The 16,564-nt window shown below is 43.6% G+C and overlaps 1 protein-coding gene across 1 annotated transcript; it reads right to left on the bottom strand.

Moving 5' to 3' along the window:
- Nucleotides 1-119: 119 nt before the first annotated feature.
- LOC133125765 (guanine nucleotide-binding protein subunit alpha-11-like) lies at nt 120-15,894 on the bottom strand. Its single transcript, XM_061237338.1, has 7 exons — nt 15,063-15,894; nt 13,385-13,569; nt 12,133-12,287; nt 10,502-10,630; nt 8,666-8,795; nt 7,833-7,986; nt 120-4,350 (listed from the first exon to the last, which is right to left on the bottom strand). Exons 1-7 carry the CDS (start codon nt 15,196-15,198, stop codon nt 4,157-4,159), a joined length of 1,083 nt encoding a protein of 360 aa, XP_061093322.1. The 5' UTR covers nt 15,199-15,894; the 3' UTR covers nt 120-4,156.
- Nucleotides 15,895-16,564: the final 670 nt, after the last annotated feature.

Below are 16,564 nucleotides of genomic sequence, written 5' to 3'. Positions count from 1 at the left end.
GCGGAAAGGAGCACAGCCCAGACTCATCCACAACGTAGTCTGGGTGTGTGGTGATTCAACCAGTAGGGGCAGTTCGCAGATTGCCCTGCTTCCTTCCCGCAAACCACGCCCCCCTCGCTACAAGCTTTTCCGGGTTTTACTCTGTGCAGTCATCCGACTAACTCAGTAATCCTGCTTTGTGAAACACGGCCCATAATGAACAGCTGCAGTATCAACACGGTTCCAAATGTTTACCAGAAATGTACAAGTTCAGAGAAATGTTTAAAAGGAGAATTCTCTCTGTCATGCGAAGAGTGAAGGAGCCAAATCATCCTGGGGACATATTAGTTGATCACACAATGGAGGCATGTTTATGCAGCAGTTTACAAACCAGTTTACAAACCAAACCAGAGGTTACAAACCAACACCCATAGGCGTGTTCATATTTCTTACATTTTCGTTCTTTGAATAGACTATCTAACATAACTACAGCAGCTAGCCACAATACCTTTCTACATGACTTTTCTGTTTCTGGGACACAAAATTGACAAAGGGTCTGAGATTGAGGTCAAAGTTAAACATGACATCTCAAGAGGAGTCAACAAGCTGGTATGCAAGACCAGCCAGACAACTGCTGTCTATGGCTTACAGAAATAAACAGCTAGGAACTCCTGTCAGGCAGTTTATCCACCTGCATGCAATGCAGTAAATTTAATGTGTCATACAAATGCATAGTCCGCTTACTAATTAGTCCACAAAAGGCAACAACAGAAGGAATATGATTTATTAATCAAATTGTATATTGAACAATACTTGACCAAGTGTAGGGGGTGTAGCTCTAGTACGACACCAATGTTTACACAACGCTTATTTTTCTGTCGGTGGAGATTGCAGAGACTAGCTGCATAAAACAAGTAGCAGCATGTCACAATGCAAGGTCCATTCAGTCAACTTTTAAACACAATTCCTTTTCTGTAACTGTAAAACATGTACACTCAGTGAGCACTTTATTAGGTATTTATTAGACCTATTTTTTTAGACGTCTAGTTCTGTAGCCTATCCACTTAGAGTTATGATGCGTTGTGTGTTCACAGACGCTCTTCTCCATACCACTGTTGTAATGCGTGGTTATTTGCATTACTGTCACCTTTCTGTCGGCTTTGACTAGCCTGGCCATTCTCCTCTGATGTCTCTCATTAACAGAAGTTTCTGTCTGCAAAACTGCTGCTCACTGGATTTTTGCAGCATTCTTTGCAAACGCACAAGTGTGTGTCCCAGGTTCAGCAGTTTCTGAGGTACTCAAACCACCCTGTCTGGCACCAACAATCATTCCACGGTCAAAGTCACTTGGGACAAATCTTTTCCCCATTCTGGTAGTTGATGTGAACATTAACTGAAGCTCCTGACCCGTATCTACAGTACTGTGCAAATGTTTTAGGCAGTTGTGAAAAAATGCTGTAAAATAAGAATGCTTTCAAAAATAGAAATGGTAATAGTTTATTTGTATCAATTAACAAAATGCATGAACAGAAGAAGTGAATGAACAGAAGAAAAATATAAATCAAATCAATATTTGGTGTGACCACCCGTTGCCTTCAAAACAGCATTGATTCTTCTAGGTATACTTGCACAGTTTTTGAAGGAACTCAGCAGGTAGGTTGTTCCAAGCATCGTAGAAAACTAGCCACAGTTCTTCTGTGGATTTAGGCAGCCTCAAATGCTTCTGTCTCTTCATGTAATCCCAGACAGACTCGATGATGTTGATATGAGGGCTCTGTGGGGGCCATACCATCACTTCCAGGACTCCTTGTTCTTATTAATGCTGAAGAAAGTTCTTAATGACATTAGCTGTATGTTTGGGGTCGTTGTCCTGCTGCAGAATAAATTTGGGGCCAATCCCTGCCTCCCTGATGGTATTGTATGATGGATAAGTATCTGCCTATACTTCTCAGCATTGAGGACACCATTAATTCTGACCAAATCCCCAACTCCATTTGCAGATATGGAGCCCCAAACTTGTAAGGAACCTCCACCATGCTTCACTGTTGCCTGCAGACATTCATTCTTGTACCACTCTACAGCCCTTCGGCGAACAAACTGCCTTCTGCTCCAGCCAAATATTTCACATTTTGACTCATCAGTCCAGAGAACCTGCTGCCAATTTTCTGCACCCTAGTTCCTGTGTTTTCATGCATAGTTGAATCGTTTCCACGTTGGAGGTATGGCTTTTTGGCTGCAATTCTTCCATGAAGATCACGTTCCTCAACGTTGCCCGTTTCTTTGTGCTTCTTCAACAGAGCTTGGACAGCACATCTGGAAACCCCTCTCTGCCTTAGAATTTCTGCCTGGCAGAGCCTTGTGTCTTGTTGCTGTGCTCAGAATTCTTACTTTACAGCATTTTTTCACACCTGCCTACAACTTTTGCACAGTGCTGTACATGATCGTATGCATTGCAATGATGCCACATAATAATCCAACAGCTAATCTTGGCTTGAACCACACCGACGACTGAACCACACAACCTTGCGGGTCCCAGTCATGTACCTTAACCACTAGGCTACAGGCTGCCTGATCTGCCCAATGCTACAGATCTCCTCAATCACCCGTCTGCCAACCAAAATTACAAGGTCAAAAGAGGCCTTGTGATTGGAGCATTTGCTTGGGTCATGAGATTATACATTAAATGGCCAAGCCATCACTCAGAGGTCCCACCCAGGAGACCACAGGAGTCCTGAGCACAGCCAGGCTATGGTGAGAACTTAATCGATTCTTATCCTGCTCAGAAAAAGTCTGTGTCACCAGAGATCAAAATGGTTTTGGTGCCTCCCTCCAGCACAGACACTGGAGACCGAGAGGGGAGTGCAGAAATAGCTGCTGTCCTTTTTTAGTTTGTTTGTTTCAAAGAGGCTAATCATTTTCCACCATGCTGACATTAACAGTACTGGAAAAACAAAACTGGAAAGAATTGATCTACTGGGTGTCGAGAAGGTCACCTGGGACTGGGTATCCAGTGGCCAAGACGGTGTTTTCAAGAACAGCAATGCAGTACTGTGGAGCTTCTAAAGATAGAATATCTGCTGTCTTTTGTGTTTGTCTAGTTGAAAGAGGCGATTAGTTTTCCCATCGCACTAACTCGGACAGCAGCGTAAAAATGCGTCTGCAAAGAATTGATCTACTGGGTGTAGAGAAGGTCACCCAGGGTTGGTATCCAGTGGCCAAAACAGTGTTTTTGAGAACAGCAACGCAGTACTGTGGAGCTTCTAAAGGTAGAACAGCTGCTGTCCTATTGTGTTGTCTGGTTCAAAGAGACAATTTGTATCCCATCACGCTAACTCGCACAGCAGCATAAAAATGCGGCTGTAAAGAATTGATCTACTGGGTGCGGAGAAGATCAAGTGGCCAAAGAGGGTTTTTGAGAAGAGCGTCGCAGGACGGTAGAGGCCTCCTGAGGAGGTGTATCCCGACTGAGGAGAGGTGCGAGTCACCGACTCCTGAGAGGTGCGGACTGGGTACATGGAACTCCAGGGGCTCATTCTACGCTAAAGGCCTTCATAGCCTCTAGTTAAAGATGTTGCGCCTAACATCCTTCTTTGTTCCTTGATTCATCCCCCTCCCTTCTGAACTCCAGACCACAGCCATCCATGTGGACTTTCTGGATCACATGCTAGTTTAATACATAAACTGTTACCATTTCAACCTATAGGCCAGAGGAGGATTGGCATCCCCCTATAGCCTGGTTCCTCTTGAGATTTTTTCCCATCGGGGAGTTTTTTCTCGCCACTGTTTGAAGGGTTTTGTCCCACTGAGTGGTTTACCTCATTTGCTATTTGAGGGCTCAGGGCTGGTATTTCCATTTTTTCTATTCCCTTCTGTTACTCTGTAAAGCGTCTTTGGGACAGTCTGCTGTGGAAACCGCTAAACAAATAAAACGGAACTGAATTGAATTGAATTAGTTGAAGATAAAGAGAGACTGGAGATGTAGGGAATCTCAGCTCCTGGCCCACTCTGCATCCATTTGAGCACTGAGAGGGAAAGAGTGTGATAATTGACTAAATTAAACATGAGTGTGGAACACAAATAAAAGAGTAAGTACTTGTAAGAGGAGAACGGAAAGACACCGTACTGCAGGGGTAGAGTTACCCAACATTGCATTCGTGCTTTAAGCAGCATTCCCTGTCTATGACGGGATGAAGTCATCAAGTATCTTTTTGAGCACAGTGTCCTTCACGTCCTTGAAGACCTTGCGGATGTTTTGCGTGTCCGTGGCACAGGTGTAGTGGCAGTACAGTGGGCTTTTGGGCTTGTCCTTGGCCTTGTCTAGATACTTCTGTTTGATGAACTGCTGGGCCTCCTCAGCGTCACGCTTCTTCCCTGAGAGAGAAAGAGAGAAAGAAAGAGTGAGAGGGAGAGGGAAAAAGAGAGAAAAGAGAGAGAGCGAGAGAGAGAAAGAGAGGGAGAGAGAGAAAGAGAGAGGGAGAGAGAGAAAGAGAGAGGGAGAGAGGGAGAGAGAGAAAGAGAGAGTGAGAGAAAGGGAGAGAGAGAGAGAAAGAGAGAAAAAGAAAGCGAGAGAAAGAGAGCGAGAGAAAGGGAGAGAGCGTGAGAGGGAGAGAGAGGGAGAGAGGGAGAGAAAGAGAGACCATCAGGAGAGGGGGGGGGGCATGCTGGGTGGTGCTCCAATGAACTGTCTGTCACCTAGGTTTGAACATTGTGTCAAAACATTGTGCCGTCAAAAGGTGAACAAAATACACAGCTAATCAAATTATTGACTGCAGACACCGTCGACTCGTTCACTCAGGAATCGACCCAACAAACTTCTCCTCATATGCCCGGCTCCCTAAACTGTTGTGATGTAATGGGTGGTACGGCACCGGTGTGGTAGGGGAAGACTACTGAATGCTATTATCTCAAGACGGCAGGGAAATACAGGATCACGTCCTGACCCCACTACACAATTCAACTTGGCCCTGTGAGGGAGGCAGTGAGGGCTTCACGGTTTACCTGAAGGGGTTATGGCCTAGTGTGTGTGCTGGTATACGCTAACACCCGGCTATTTCCCTATATCTCCTTCATAGCAGTATTAAGGAAAAGCTGCCCCTACTCTGGAGAGTATTCATTAATTGACCAACCTTTAAATTGTAAGAACCAATTGGTTAAAATGTATTATATTAATAACATTTTTAAGCTGTAGATTGTAATAGAAAATGTTTAAAAGTAACAAAATTACAGTTGAGTACTCAGGTTTAACATATAGGCTAATCTTCTACTCTCATTAAACCTAGTCCCACTGGTGAGATATTTAAACCAGCTTACCACTGTATAGCTGCACACTTTCTGGCAAAACCCAAACCAGTACATGTATAACACTTATGTACTTACACTTAGAACTCACACATTGGCACACTTCAAAAACAATAATCAATAAATTCAATACCTTCAAGCCATTACATTCTGCTAATCAGATGTAGAACCAACATTGGACCACTGTTACCCTAAAATAAACTGACTGTCAAATAACAGATATTCATTAACCTATTAGCTTTAAATAGCTCATCAATAAAACTTAAACGCAATTTGAAGGTATTGATCACAGGTGACAGATTAATACAGGTCAACGTCACAGTATGAACATGAAATACACAACATTATGCAGGAACATGTTATAATGATCAGAATGTCCTAATTACTATGGCCATCCACAGGTGAGTGTTTAGTGTGGTGAATGTGTAGAAATAGGCGCTGAGAGCAGTTCAGAATGTTCACATTGACTGGAGCACCATTCAGAGGGGTGTATGTGGTGTAGTGTGTGTGTGTGTGTGTGTGTGTGTGTGTGTGTGTGTGTGTGTGTGTGTGTGTGTGTGTGTGTTAGGAGTGCAGTAAATAGCCCGCAAAGTTCACATTGTCCGTTGCACCCGCGATGTGTGGTGTCAGTGTTTGCCCGCCAAGTAGCAATGCTAGTCACTGAGCTCGTGAGCTGACGTCAAGAGTGCAGTAAGCAGTTCGCAACATTCACATTGACCGTTGCACTCCCTTGTCAGTGGAGAGACTCGATTGGCAGGTAAATAGCTTATCTCTATCCAGCCAGTAGGAGAATGCCAGCTATAAGTGCCATACACACAACTTGCGCTGCAGCAGAGCAGAGGGTTAGCAGCTAGCCTACTTAGCTGAGACTGGAGAGAGCGGGAATCTTCTCTTCAGGATAGCAGGCTACCGCGGGATGTAACGTAGCAGGCAGCAAAATAAAAAAAACGGACAAAACCCATATAGCGACGTCAGGAAGCACGGCCTATACTAAAATAGACACTTTTGCTCTACTTTAAACTAAGCATTACTTAATATACATCCGACTCGTCTTCACGGCTTCGCTGTGCTAGCTGGTTAGCTTCAGCACAGCAAGACAATTCGCTCACGGTAGCAGCCTCCACCGTAATGTTGTCCCGTCCTCTTCGGAAAGTGGTCTCAAATCTTCCTCCTTTCTTCAGGCAGGATCAGACCGCACTAACCGGCACTTTATGGCGCAACTAATACGACCGAGTGGTAAACGTGTAAAAATATCGGAATCAACCGATTCACACAACTGCCTTCACGCTCGCGATGTTTCTTGTTTTTACCCTCTCCCTCCTCGCGTGTGTCCTCGCTCGACCACCGTTCCTCCGCTCTCATTGGCTGATAGCTTTTTCAGGCATTCTGTCCTAAGCTAGGGGAACTGGCATGGGCAATGTAGTGATATCGGAGGTTGTGTGGAATTATGTAGCTTAAATGTTCAGTGCTAGTCCGTTCACCCACAGTGAGATCCCTCCAATGGGTGAATCGCTGGCACTTATGACAGTCCCTCAAATTAATTTGCTGGTTCCAAAATGTGGAGAGCAAAAATCAAAAGAAAGAAAGCAGGGAACCCAGAAGACTACTTACAGAGGTGAAGGTAGGGAGGGAGGAATGCAGGAGAGAAAAAGCAACAGAAGCGATGAAGAAAACTGAAAGAGTATTAGCCACCTCATTACCATAGTCCCCGTGTGACTTGCCCATGACTCCCTCAGGCAAATACGATGAATAAGCATTACACAGATACCACAGCCTCACTTTGGTGTACTGCAGCACGCCATTACTTGAAACAGAGCACGAGTACTTATCCATGGGAATGTACACAGCACGAGTGCACAATGGGAGGGCTCTATTGAATCACCAGACTATTTATGGCGCTGCGTTCATTCAGACTGCAACAGGTGTGCTGTGGAAGTGGGCTGCGAATTCTGGCCTCCGACAGCGCCGCCAAGATGGTGAAAGCAACTTATCTTTCCCCCAGAGAGGCCGTCTGCCAATGGCTGGGCATATATGGTTGCCATGGGTAACAGGGGGTTGACAGACCGAGCGCAGCTGGCGTGGAAGAGAGGCTCATGGGAGTTTTAGACCCCCTCACGCAGCAGAGCAGTCAGGCCAGCCTGCAGAAGGACACCCAGGCGTTTGGGGCAGATGGTGACTCGGGCGTAGTTTTGCCTCGTGTACCTCGTGTTAGGGAACTGCACTCGCTACACAAAGGCTGTGGGTTCAGTTGAGCTGGGGGGTTGTAGGTCCAAATATATATATATATTTAATTAATCAGCCCAAAGTTGTTCTTGATAAGAGCAAATCTACTAAATTCCCAAATGTAGCGTGTACACCCTATATTTAATTTAAATAAATAAATAAATGACCTTGCACTTATGATGCCTATTGTTTTGTGGTTAGAACGGCTCTTCATGTGTGTTTTGCTATTCATGGATCTGATACTTTTAACTTGTTGAAAAACCTGTGCACTTGTAAGTCGCTTTGGATTAAAAGTGTCTGCCAAATGATTAAAACATAAGGTGCTCTGGTACCTCTGAAATCGGGAAAGTAGGTCTGCAGGTCCGAGGTCTTGATCTTGTCGCTCAGGATGTCCGTCTTGTTGAGGAAGAGGATGACGGATGTGTCTTCAAACCACTGGGAGTGGATGGTGGTGGAGAAGAGGGCCAGGCTCTCCTCCAGGCGGTTCTGGGGTACGGGACGGAGAGAGGTGGGAACGGCAGAGGTTAATGAGCTGAGGAGGAGGGAAAGACGAACGACGGAGAGAGATAAACGGCTTTGCGGGCCCTGATAATGAGAGGGAGAAAGACAGAGCTCGATACCCTCAGGAGAGAGGAGAGAGGCGGGAGGGGACACAACGCTGGGGCAGCATCGACAGAGGTAAACACGGAAGCCATGGAAACTGAAGCGAAATATAAACACGGCTAAAATTATTACATTAACCCATTGTCTGGCACACTAAGAAGTCAAATGAGAAAAATAATTTATCTTCCTTGTTCCTTCCTATTACTCTGGTCAATGAATGCAACAAATCATTCTTCTTCTTCTTCTTCTCCTTCTTCTTCTTATTATTATTATAAAATATACATGCAAGCTGAATTGTTACTTAATGGTAAAAGTAAATTTTTTCTGGGTAGTAACAGATTTATACAGGTATGTACTCTGTTATGCTTACAGATAAGTTTTGGAGGGGTTTGTACTTTCCAGAGTATTTTACTTCTGGTTGGTGTACTCTTCTGTCCGAGGTCAGTAGACCAGTCACTTTGTTAAATGCCTGTGTTGTAATGTAAGATGATGTAGTGTTCTAAGTGCCTGTGTTGTAATGTAACGTAATGGCGGCCATCGGGTGGAAGAGGCTCATCCTCACCTCGGTCTCCTGCTCCTCCAGCACCTGGTCGTACTCGCTGAGGGACGCCAGGAAGATGAGCGACATCACATTCTCAAAGCAGTGGATCCACTTGCGCCTCTCTGATTTCTGGCCCCCAACGTCCACTATCCTGCGCAATGTAAAAGAAGGGGTCTGAAACACAGCGACATCGCCCTCTGATGGCTGCTACTAGTAAATCCCTTTCAAAAGCAAACAGGGCCCGATTTACGAAGAACTTTTGCATGTTTTTTGGCACATGCAAAACTTATGACACAACCAAAGATTGGTGCAAAGTAAATACAATGGCCAGTCATTAGTTATGCATTTGGTTTTGCGTGTTCTCAAAGTCTTGAATATGAATATGAATATAGCCCATTCTGTACAACTAGCAGTATTTCAAACGCACGCTTCTCATATGTAGCACAAGTAGCTCACCTCCTCTTCGCCACTTGCACTACACTTTTTTCATTGTAGGATATATAAGTTTTATGTGGTATATTACTACAAAAATACTTTTGTGAATTTGTGCCCGCCCCTGTACAGAACTATACAAACGCTAGCTAAGCAGTCTGGACCTTCGCGTTAAGAACACATCGTTCCATTAACAGCTATCCTCTATCCAGGGGAACTTTGGTTGACGTGAAATGAAATTAGGAATGCAAGGAAAGGCTGCATACTTTTCACAATGGACGGAACTGCAACACAGTGCAGTTTTCCAAGTTCAGCTAAGTGGATATACTTATCGGCCCTATAGCCGGGTTCTGTACAAATAAAATTGAATTGAATTGAATTGAATATGCAGTATGTACTGTATTCTGGGGGGTGGGGTCACATACTAACACACCTTTTGTAGCCATGGTTTTTGTTTCTCACATTCAAACAATCTTATTTGCAAAATCTTGTGTAACAAGTTGGACAAGCTCATGTAAATGAGACCTTTAAGAAAGTCAAAGACAAAACATTCCCAAATGTTCCCAACGACACCAATTCTCCTTATGATCCCATTTTGCTGAGCCAGAGCAGGCAGCTCATCCCATAACCTTTTCCACTTGCCCCTAATTCTAGAAATGACCCGAACTGACAGGGGTTCATTAATCATTCCAGGGGCGTTACATATTTGCATGCATAAAACAACGCGCTTTCTAGGCCATGCGCATGCATGCTGGCAGCAGTGGCCAGTGGAAAGGCAGTTTCACCATCTGATTCATTGATAGCAGGTACAGCTTCAAAGTTGGGAGAGTCTTGATAGATGCTTGTTATTCTCACACCTGACACCTGCATTCACGTATTTTATCCATCCTTGTTTCTTCTGTCCTCTCCTTGGAGGAGCTAGGAGACAGGAGCTAGGACGCCCCTGAAGGATTCTTGAGCAAAGAAACACGAGAGCATCCTTTTGCGGAAGTATTCTTTCGAACCGTGTGACGCATCATGGGGGTCCACCAATCCACATCTGTAACTGACGTGGCTTCAAACTGATACTTGAAAGAGCTAGGCCGTTCCATTTGCCTTGTATGTGTTTCCTTGATTCCTCTGTCCTCACATCCTTTCCTGGCTTCCTTTCCAAGCTGGTCATAAGCTGGTCTAGCTGGGTATGAGCTGGTCAACCAGCATGGTCAGGCTGGTCATAAGCTGGTCTAGATAGGTATGAGCTGGTATTGGTAGCTCATCTGAGCTGGTAGCTACCAGCTGTTTCAAAACATAGCTTGAGCTGGTCAAACCATGTAAAGCTAGGGGCTTGTCTGAACTGGTCAGCCTGCCACCAGCTCAAGCTTGAGCTGGGAAGAGCTGGGATGTGCACGACATACAGTCTGAGGTGAGTGCTCCTGTGGAGTCTACCTGAGAAAAATCTTCTCCATTTTGAAAGAGTAGTCGTTGATGCCCGTGGTCGGCATTCGAACCCTCAGCACGTCCTGGGCACTGGGGATGTAGTTGGGTGCAGCTATGCGGTCCAAGTTATCCATATAGCTGGGGAGAGACAACAGTGTTAGCAACAGGCAATAGAACACATTTATTCTTATCCCATGACATTATCTGAAGTCTCATCTCAACACTTATTTGTGCGGTTGTGCAAATTACATTTGGAAACTATGGTAACACATTTTTTTAAATAGAAGAGCAGGCAGAGAGACCATTATAAAAGCTAAATATGGCTACAGTATACTCTCCAAAAAGACAGGTAAAAATGGTGACGCTTTACAATAAGGTTCCATGAATTGGCATGAACTAATATAGTTGTTAATCATGTGGCAGCAACTAAATGCATAAAAGCATGCAGAGGTTGCAAAGAGGTTCAGCTGTTGTATAAGACCAAATGTCAGAATGGGGAAGAAATGTAATCTAAGTGACTTTGACCGTGGAAAGATTGTTGATGCCAGAGAGGGTGTTTTGAGTATCTCAGAAACTGTTCATCTCCTGTGATTATCCCACACAACAGTCTCTAGAGTTTGCAGAGAATTGTGCGAAAAACCAAAAACATCCAGTGAGCAGAAGTTCTGCAGGCAAAAACGCATTGTTAATGAGAGTGGTCAGAGGAGAAGGGCCAGACTGATCGAAGCTGACAGGAAGGTGACAGTAACGAAATTACCACAACAACGACAACAACAACTATGGTATGCAGAAGAGCATCTCTGAACACACAACTTATCAAACCTCTAAGTGGATTGGCAACAGCCACAGAAGACCAATAAGTCTAAAAAATAAGTCCAATAAAGTGCCCATTCAGTGTATTAACTTACTACATCCTGCCTACAAAATACACATTAATTACAAAGCAAACACATCTCAGGAATTAAAACACCCTTATCAGACACGCAACTGCAAGTCCGCTTCTGTAACAGATTAATGTAGCCTGGGAAAAGAACTGACAAGTCATTAAAGATCGATTACGTCAGTCACGTGAGAAAACTAAAGGCAAAAGAAAAATGCATGAACAGATGAAAAAAAAAAAAGTTTTTTTATCACAAAAGTTGTGATAAAATTAGTTTGTCACGTTAGGTAGTGCCTAGCGCGGGCACTGCAAAGGAACTATCGAAGCGAAACTAGAACATTCCACCTGCCTTCACTTCGCTTGTCTGAGGACAAACATTTTTGAGGATCTAGTCCCCTCTACTGGCCAAGCTAAATACTGCAGAACATTCAAAAGACAGGCCCCAAAATGAACTTTAGGCCTTTTTCAGCTTCATTGGACAGTATATAGTATAGAGAGACAGGAAGAATGGGAGCGAGAGAGAGGGGAAGACATGCAACAAATGTCGGACGGTCGGATTCGAACCGCCGACGTCCCGGCTCGCAATGAGCATGCGGTCAGTGCTCTACAGGCTGCGCCACCGAGACACCCACCTCTGACCACTCCTGATGTTACAGAGTTACAGAGTTACAGAGTTACAGAGTTACAGAGTTACAGAGTAAGAGTCAGAACATGAAAGCACACAGATTCAGGTTGCGTGACAAGCCCCACCCATACTCACTACTGCGTGGAGTCCAGCAGCTGGTACTCCCGACGGCGGGTGTAGCAGGCCTTGAGTCCGGGGTCGGCCCAGAGGCGCTTGATTGCGTCCACCGAGCCCCGGTCCAGCTGGGTGACATGCCACGCGTCCACCTGCTGCACGAACTGTGCGTACGTCTGCGGGAGAGAACGTGGACATCTAGGCTGATTCATTACATTACATTACATTATTGGCATTTGGCAGACGCTCTTATCCAGAGCGACGTACAACAAAGTGCATACTCATAACCAGGGATAAGTGCGCTGAAAGACCCTAGAGGGAAGTACAATTTCAACTGCTACCTGTACAACAAAGATAAGGACGAGATCCCCTAGAGGGAATCACCCAATGTGGATGTAAATACCCTCAAATTAAAGGAGACAGTCTGCATGTTAACCTCATATTCATAGTTTCATTTATAATCAACTGCGCTGCAGTACAGAGCCAAAAGAGGAGAATTTGGACTACTGTCCAAATACTTACGGACACATACATGCAAAAACATACATTAAACCTGAACTAATACTTGAAACATTCCAGAATGTGAACTTTCCCACACTGTCTCTATAAACAAGTACCACACAAACAAAAGTGAATAAAATTAAATTAATGCTACATAAAAGGGCAGATACACTTTATTAGGAACATTTTAACTTTATTACACGTACTTATTCATGTGATTATCTTATCAGCCAATTGCGTGGCAGCAATGCAATGCATACAATCATGTAGTTACAGGTCAGGAGTGTCAGTTAATGTTCACATCAACCATCAGAATGGGGAAAAAATTTAATCTAAGTGACTTTGACCGTGGAATGATTGTTGGTGGCAGACAGGGTGGTTTGAGTATCTCAGAAACTGCTGATCTCCTGGGATTTTCACGCAAACTAGTCTCTAGAGTTGGCAAAGAATGGTGCAAACAAAAAAACCCCACAAAAAAGAGTGAGCAAATGTTCTGCAGACAGAAATGCCTTGTTAATGAGAGATGTCAGAGGAGAATGACCCGACAGTATCGCAAATAACCACACATTACAACAGTGGTAAGCAGAAGCCCATCTCTGAACACACAACGCATCATAACTCTAAGTGGTTAGGCTACAGCAGTAGAAGTCTAAAACATAAGTCTAATAAATACCTAATAAAGTGCTCTACGTGTGTGCTTGAAACTATCTGATCCAAAATGGCGTTTTGTACCATTTGACCACACTGAACAAAATGGCCACAATGCTGTCACCTGGTTCTCTTTGATGGCATAAGGGATCTTGAGGGTTGTCATGGCCGTGGTCATGGATTTGACCGCAGTGAAGATGTTCTGGTACACCAGCTTGGCGAAGGCCAGGCGCTGCTCATCGTTGTATCCCTCTCCGTGAATGATCCTCATCTGTTTGATGAACGTGGTCTTCCCACTCTCCCCAGTGCCTGAACATCAAGGCAGAGGAGATGAAAGTTAGAGAGAGAGAGAGAGGTATCTTGCACCCTATGATCTTATTCCGAGCTAAGGTTTGTCTGTCTGGTATGAGCACAACAAGTAGCTTTTTACAGTGGTTGATTTGTAAAAAAAAAAAAAAAAGAATAAATAAATAAATAAATAAATAAATCAAGGGTGCTGGTGGGCACTGTCATATTACAGAGCACCATCTTAACCCATTAACTCAAAGGGGATGTTTCACAAAAAGGATGGGTCTTCATCACACTCCCAAAAAAAAAAACACCAGGAGGGATGGTATAACCTTGTATCCCCCCGAATCTGGTGCCACCTGAGGTGTTCTGAAACCAGCAGGGAGCTCCTGTCTGGCGTCTCCCTCCTCTCTGCTCTGGGTGCACACACACCGCGACTACTGTTCACTAAACTGCAAACATAACATAGCCATCCCGCTAGCATCAACGCCTCATTGTATCCAATTCAGAAAGATAAACGGTAACACTTTACAATAATGTTCCATGAATTGTCATAAACGAATGTAATTGTTAACCAACTGCTACTGAGACGTTAATCTGTACGGCTCTGTTAATGTATTCGCACATCATTAATTCTTGTTAACAACTACATTGGTTATTGCCAATTCGTAGTGGAATGAATACGTCAGTTAATATATGTGTTAATGGTTAACTAATTATAAGTCAATCCTATGGTATGTGTATAATGTACAAATATCATGTAACAAATACGTTTTTGTTAATGACCATGCAATGCCATGTGGTATTTTGTCGTTCTAATAAGTGTGGACGCTTTGTCGGTAAACTTCACTAGAAGCTTATTGGGTCACCGCGGATGTAGCTACCCCTTGTTGGCGAGTAGTTTACTTATAATAAGGACGAATGGATAAAATTCACGCATTATTTTAATGTGTGCACATCAAGGTCCCAGGGTGTGTGCTGACCACTTATAGCAGAGGAGGAAAACTAAACCTCAGACGATCCTGGTTTATATCACTTCACACTCGCGGTTGTGATTACGCGAATTCGCGGCGTGATTTACGCGTTGCTTCGTTTCAAATGTAAACGCAGAGAAACACCTCCTGTACACGACATTCCAAACACTTCCTCAGAGCGCTGATCGCGACCTGGAATCCGACCCCAGGCACGGAGCCCTATTAACCAGTTCGCGTGCGTACAGTAAGCAAGTGCGTTCACTGACACATGTAGTGCTATTGCCACGTTTCCATGTGTTGTAATTAAATTTCATGTAACGTTTTTACTCTGTTCTTCCCATTAGGCTACGTTGATTTGTTTCTGGTCATGGCGTGACCACGACGCGCAAAAGCTCAATCTGTGTTCGACCTGTGACCTAATGCGGATGTGTTTTTATTATTGAAATGAACTCGAACCAGTACAGAAAATAGGCAAAGCATATTTTGCATAACTCCAAAAGGGTTAACCTACTTTCCAAGTGGATAAGATGAAGAACTCACCAAGTAGAAGGATTTTGATTTCTTTGCGTTCCTTGTCTTTCTGCTTTCGGATGAGTTTTTTAATTTCCCTGTCCACAGAGATTGCCTTCTGCTCTTCCTCAGTCAGGCAACACGCACATGCCCGATAGCACGCCATATCCGAAAAACAAATTCTAAAAGTAAACTTGCTGCATAAAACTAGTCTCTCCACACACTACGCCCAGGACATCGTTATAATCCATATGTTCCCCAGACGTGGGTTCCTTTACAATTGTGATCCATTAAAAGTTTAAAAGTCGGTTTCGGTGCAACTTGGCTGAGAAGTTGCGCCAACCGAGCTGTCTGGAATATTTCGCTGGCTCACAAATGTAAAACACAATCCAGTGAGCTTTCAGATGTTAAACATTGTTTAAACACCTTGTCATTTCGAATCTAAACAAACTTCGATATCGTTAAGTGACTTCAAGGCGTATGTCCATGGGACAGTACGAAAAGGTATTCTTCAGGAGAGTTTTTTGAAAGTTTTAGTTAACTCAAAAACCTGGACTTTCCCGATCACAAAATAACGAACTGTCAACGGTTGTATCCAAACATAAAAATATAAAACAAAGTATCTATAAGCTAAATAAAATACGTATGCCTATCAGAAACTTTAAAAATATACATGGTGTGACCTGCGCACCTGTTGTGAATAGTGATTTTGAGTGTCAAACGCCTTTCAAAAGAGAAAAACGACCCACTTCCACAGGGTACGACCTGAAAAGCATATCCAAATACAGATAAAGTTTGTTTCATATGCGTCCTTATGAGATTCTGTTTGTGACAGGTAATCACCAAGTGTACGAATAAAATAATGCCCACACAAAAGTTATTTTATTGTGAAAGAACGCCCCGTTTCCTGAGTCAGACATGGAATGCGCCGCAGGTGAGTGTTCCGCATTATTTTGCATATTAAACTGGTTGGCGGTTCATCCCTACATTTCTGTCACATTCAGACACTCCTAAAAAAGTTCCTAAGGACGGGGGGCACAAACAGCCCAGTGTGTCTAGAGGTGCCCCCCAGGAACCCTTTTTTCAGGTTCTCTGAGGAACCTTTTGGAAACACATTTTCAGGGTAACAACAACAACAACAACAACAACAACAACAACAACAACAACAACAACAACAACAATAACATTGCTAAATGTAACATAAAACAAATAAGAGACTAATTGTCCATGACAATTAATTCAATGTCTTAAATACATCCCAGAAATGGAGTCATCCCAGAAATAACACCTTCATTTAAGAAGGTTCTTCAAGCAACCCAAGGATGCTTTGGTTTTGTGAAATTATTTTTTTCCAATTGTACATTTACCAATACGGGTTTTCATTGTCACTATTACCTATGGCTTTTTGTCCCCAAGAATCAATCACTTTTTGTTTAACACCAACGGTAGCCCAAGCCTTCTCCCTTACCACTGTTCCAACTTAATAAATTGACATATTAGTGTTGTGTTTAGCTTTTTATTTATTCATTTGT

Source organism: Conger conger, chromosome 4 (assembly GCF_963514075.1).
Source record: "Conger conger chromosome 4, fConCon1.1, whole genome shotgun sequence".
Classification (NCBI taxonomy): domain Eukaryota; kingdom Metazoa; phylum Chordata; class Actinopteri; order Anguilliformes; family Congridae; genus Conger; species Conger conger.
Note: the sequence above shows the minus strand (reverse complement) of the source record. Positions and strands in the feature narration are given on the sequence as shown.

What these genes read in the sequence shown, in the direction of transcription:
- LOC133125765 (XM_061237338.1), bottom strand. Translation starts at nt 15,198, where the DNA reads ATGGCGTGCTATCGGGCATGTGCGTGTTGCCTGACTGAGGAAGAGCAG. An exon ending in AATCAAAATCCTTCTACTTG is followed by an intron (nt 13,570 to 15,062) that starts GTGAGTTCTTCA and finishes CTTGATGTTCAG; the next exon opens with GCACTGGGGAGAGTGGGAAG. An exon ending in CTGCTGGACTCCACGCAGTA is followed by an intron (nt 10,631 to 12,132) that starts GTGAGTATGGGT and finishes GTCTCTCCCCAG; the next exon opens with CTATATGGATAACTTGGACC.